Raw genomic sequence first — 4,840 nt, 5'->3', positions numbered from 1 at the left:
CTTTCCAGAGTCAGGCTATCTGTCCTCCAAAGAGCAAGTTGGGGGTCCCTTTTTGTACACCGGCAAGTGTACCCATCTGAGCTGAAAAAATCCGAATGAGCACTAGATGGCAGCAATGGGATGGAGAAAGACTCCTTCCTGGAATTTCGCAGCTGGTTTCAGATTTTCCGAGCTAGAAGAGATTCCCCCAGAGATCTTTCGACTGTGGTGAAAACTTTGACCCTAGTGGAAAAATATTATTTCTAGCGGGCCACTGGATCGAATGCCTGTCAATCAACACCAGCCTTTTGTTCTGCAGGGACCGCGTCACCCACAACGACATCATTGGCACCAGCTACCTCTGCATGTCCAAAATCTCCGCTCCGGGAGGAGAACTGGAAGGTGAGCAGGTTCAGAGGGTCCCGGTCCCTGGCAGGGTGGCAGGTGGGGTCTTCTGTTGCCTGAGTGAGCCAACCTCAGGCTCGCCGGAGGTCAGAGGGCGTGGCTGATGGGCTCTCTAGTCTACCTCAGGGCTGGTGAGCCATCCGTGAAGACCACAGCAGGACCAAGGCAAGACTCTTCCTGCCCTGTTCATGGCATTGACTAACCAGTGGGACAGCTGGCCTCCAGAAATCGTGGGCGCTCCATCACTGGAGGTTTTTAAGAAGAGACTGGACAGTCACTTGTTTGAGATGGTATATAGGTTCTCCTGCTTGAGCAGGGGGCTGGACTAGAAGACCTCCAAGGTCCCTTCTATTCTATTCTATTCTATTCTATTCTATTCTATTCTATTCTATTCTATTCTATTCTATTCTATTCTATATTCTATATTCTATATTTTTCAAAATTTGGAATGCTAACAAAGAATTAAGGGAGTACTGAGATAGCTATTTCTAACCTTATTTGGTTATCATCAGTCAGACATACCCTTCCGAGATTCGAACCTGGGCTGTCTGCATGTTACACAGTACTCCCTTAATTCTTTGTTAGCATTCCAAATTTTGAAAAACATATATGATGTCGCAGTTAAGCGACTGCTGCCTGTGGATGGCTTTGGATTGAGCTGATGCAAGGCAAAAGACTTCTCTCTCTCCCATATTTAGGCTGACAGGGTGTTCAAAAAAGCACTCATATTCTATATTCTATATTCTATATTCTATATTCTATTCTATTCTATTCTATTCTATTCTATTCTATATTCTATATTCTATATTCTATTCTATTCTATTCTATGTTCTATGTTCTATGTTCTATATTCTATATTCTATATTCTATATTCTATATTCTATTCTATTCTATTCTATTCTATGTTCTATGTTCTATGTTCTATATTCTATATTCTATATTCTATATTCTATTCTATTCTATTCTATTCTATATTCTATGTTCTATGTTCTATATTCTATATTCTATATTCTATATTCTATATTCTATTCTATTCTATTCTATTCTATATTCTATATATTCTATATTCTATATTCTATTCTATTCTATTCTATGTTCTATGTTCTATATTCTATATTCTATATTCTATTCTATTCTATATTCTATATTCTATATTCTATATTCTATATTCTATTCTATTCTATTCTATTCTATTCTATTCTATTCTATTCTATTCTATGTTCTATATTCTATATATTCTATATTCTATATTCTATTCTATTCTATTCTATTCTATTCTATTCTATTCTATGTTCTATATTCTATTCTATTCTATATTCTATATTCTATATCCTATATTCTATTCTATTCTATATTCTATATATTCTATATTCTATTCTATTCTATTCTATTCTATTCTATATTCTATATATTCTATATTCTATATTCTATATTCTATTCTATTCTATTCTAGCTTGCCTTTGGAAGTTGTTGGTGCTTCATCACTGGAGGCTTTGAAGAAGAGATTGGACTGGTACCTGTCAGAAATGGTGTAGGGACTCCTGCTTGGACAGGGAGTTGCACTAGATGACCTACAAGGTCCCTTCCAACTCTGTTATTCTAATTCAGAGTCGCGACCTCTACAATTTGGGTGCTGACTTTTGCTGGACCAGGTCCTCCCCAAGGAGTAGGATAGAAAGAGTGCAGAGAAGAGCAACCAAGATGATCAGGGGAGCAGAGACTAAAACATACGAAGAACGGTGGCAGGAATTCTATACGTCTAGTCCAGGGGTAGGCCATCTTGGTTGTTTTATGACTCCGGGACTTCAACTCCCAGAATTCCTGAGCCAGCCATGCTGAGGAGAAATGGACAGGTTTCCAAGCTGAGCCATGTTGGCTCAGGAATTCTGGGAGTTGAAGTCCACCAGTTATAAAAGAGCCAAGGTTGCCTACCCCTGTCCTAAGTCCTCCTGTTCTAAGCAGTGAGCCTCCTAGACCAGGGGTAGTCAACCTCGGCTCTTTTATGACTCGTGGACTTCAACTCCCAGAATTCCTGAGCCAGCCGTGCTGAGGGGAAAGGGAGAGTTTCCATGCTTAGCCATGCTGGCTCAGGAATTCTGGGAGTTGAAGTCCACCAGTCATAAAAGAGCCGAGGTTGCCTACCCCTGGTCTAGTCTAACAAAGAGAAGGACTAGGGTGACACGGTAGCATCTTCCAATATTTGAGGGGCTGCCCCAAAGAAGAGGAGGGGGGGGTCAACCTATTCTCCAAAGCCCCTGAAGGCAGGATAAGAACTAAATGGATGGAAACTTGATGTGGCAGACTTCAAGAAGAGACTGGACAGCCATCTGTCTGAAATGGTATAGGGTCTCCTGCTTGAGCAGGGGGCTGGACTAGAAGACCTCCAAGGTCCCTTCCAGCTCTCTCGTTCTGTATTCTGTAATTTAAAAAAAGCCACCTCTTCATTTTTACCCCTTATCTCTCAGGTGGTTCTAGCTGCACCACCCAAAAGGACCTCACTTTTTCACATTCCCCCCTTCTTTCTTTCTTTGTGCTTCAGATGAGTTTCCCGCCGCTACGAAACTCTTCCAAACGACAGACAGTATGTCCTTAGCATGGCTCTCTCTCTCCCCCCCCCCTCCTGAGTGTGTTTCTGAAATGAATTTAAAATCAAATGCCAGCCCTTGAATGCATGAATGCACGTGGCCTCCGTTGGGGAAGGCATGTGACTTGGGATGAGGATGAGGATGGTCCAACTTGCTTTGATCTGTAATCCCGGTTTAAATCCTCAGGTGATGTGATTGTGCACGTCTTGCTCTCTGAAAATGTAGGGTTAATTTTTACGGAGGGGGCTGGGTGTCCTTCCCCCCTGCCATCTCTCCAGCTCAATGTTTCTCAGCTTTGGCAACTTGACGATGGGGGGACTTCAACTCCCAGAATCCCCCAGTCCACCTTGCAATCTCTCTTGCTTACTCAGTGTTTCTCAACTTTGGCAAGTGGAAGGTGGGTGGACATCAACTCCCAGAATCCCCCAGTCCACCTTGCAATCTCTCATGCTTACTCAGTGTTTCTCAACCTTGGCAAGTGGAAGGTGGGTGGACTTCAACTCCCAGAATTCTCCAGCCAGCTTTGCTGGCTGGGGAATTCTGGGAGTTGAAATCCACCCACCTTCCACTTGCCAAGGTTGAGAAACACTTATGGAGCAGGATGGATCTTTGTGCAAATATAGCATGCCCAAAAAGTTTCTAAATCTGGGCAGTTGACTGCAAATTGATTTGGTTTTGGTGAAGGTATCTCCAGAAGATGAGAGGAGTCATTGAGTTTTCCCATTGGTGGCCTTCTGCAGCCCTGGAGGTGGACACCTGGCTTTGATTGCTAGAAATCCAGAAGGCTGCGATCATTGTGTAGATGTGACATCATAACTGAGAAGACATTATAACTGCGAGCATGTACATTTTCACCCTAGTTTAATGTCATGGCTTGAAAAAAAAAACCCACCAGGATGTCTTCTCCGTTCTACAATTTTCAGCCCAAAAGATTCAGTAGAAGAATATTTGGTTGGACTTCAAAATGGGTTATTTCAGGTAGACAATGGTTTCCATAGTTCCACCTTCCTGGGTCTCTTCCCACAGTGGATGATGGTCTTGGCTTCCTGCCCACCTTTGGGCCATGTTACATCAACCTCTATGGCAGCCCCCGGGAGTTCACTGGATTTCCTGACCCTTATGAAGATCTCAACACTGGCAAGGTGAGACAACTCTTCTGGGCAGCTGGTCTGAAGCCCCTGAGAAGCAGTTGACTTCCTCCAGCTGGCCACGTTGGAAGCACGAGTTGGTTTGTGAAGGGGGACCTTCTCACGGGCTCCTTCCTATATCCCAAGGGAGAAGGTGTGGCTTATCGTGGCAGACTGCTGGTGGAGCTGGAGACCAAACTGGTAGACCACGTTGAGCAGAAGTTGGGAGATATCCCTGCGGATGACATCCTGAGGGTGGAGGTAAAGCTTTGAAGCCGTCTGTCTGTGGAGATTCTCCATCCTCCAGGTCAGGGTTGTCCCAAAGGTGCTTTTTCAAGAGGCAATTGGACTTTCTGGGTTTTCTCTGAAGACGTTTCGCTTCCCATCGAAGAAGCTTCTTCAGCTCTGACTGGATGGTGGGGAGCGGAAGGATTTATACTCCTTGCAGACCGCTGGTCCTTTGCCTCCTTTTAGAGACTTGTTAAGAAGCCATAGATGTCTTCATCTTTTCGCTGAAAGGGGGGTGTATCCTTAGACCTCAAGGGGATCATCTAGGGCAGGGGTCTCCAAACTTGGCCACTTTAAGACTTGTGCACATAAATTCCCAGAATTCCCAGGCCAGCATGTCTGTCTGTCCGTCCGTCCCTCCGTCTGTCCGTCCATCATCTATCTATCTATCTATCTATCTATCTATCTATCTATCTATCTATCTATCTATCTATCTATCTATCTATCTATCTATCT

General features: G+C 43.8%; 1 protein-coding gene across 1 annotated transcript in view; it reads left to right on the top strand.

Annotated features, from left to right (window-relative positions):
• Positions 1-4,840, top strand: part of LOC107300184 (dysferlin-like) — a gene marked incomplete at its 3' end in the record, with an annotated part of 71,647 nt that overhangs the window by 44,261 nt on the left and 22,546 nt on the right. Inside the window, 3 exon segments of the mRNA XM_029286952.1 lie at positions 299-381; positions 3,996-4,111; positions 4,244-4,357. Coding sequence (XP_029142785.1) covers positions 299-381; positions 3,996-4,111; positions 4,244-4,357 — 313 coding nt within the window.

This window comes from Protobothrops mucrosquamatus, unplaced genomic scaffold (assembly GCF_001527695.2).
Source record: "Protobothrops mucrosquamatus isolate PMUCROS unplaced genomic scaffold, P.Mucros_1.0 scaffold6324, whole genome shotgun sequence".
Classification (NCBI taxonomy): Eukaryota; Metazoa; Chordata; class Lepidosauria; order Squamata; family Viperidae; genus Protobothrops; species Protobothrops mucrosquamatus.
The sequence above is the reverse complement of the archived record's forward strand: the minus strand, read 5'-3'. Positions and strand labels throughout refer to the sequence as shown.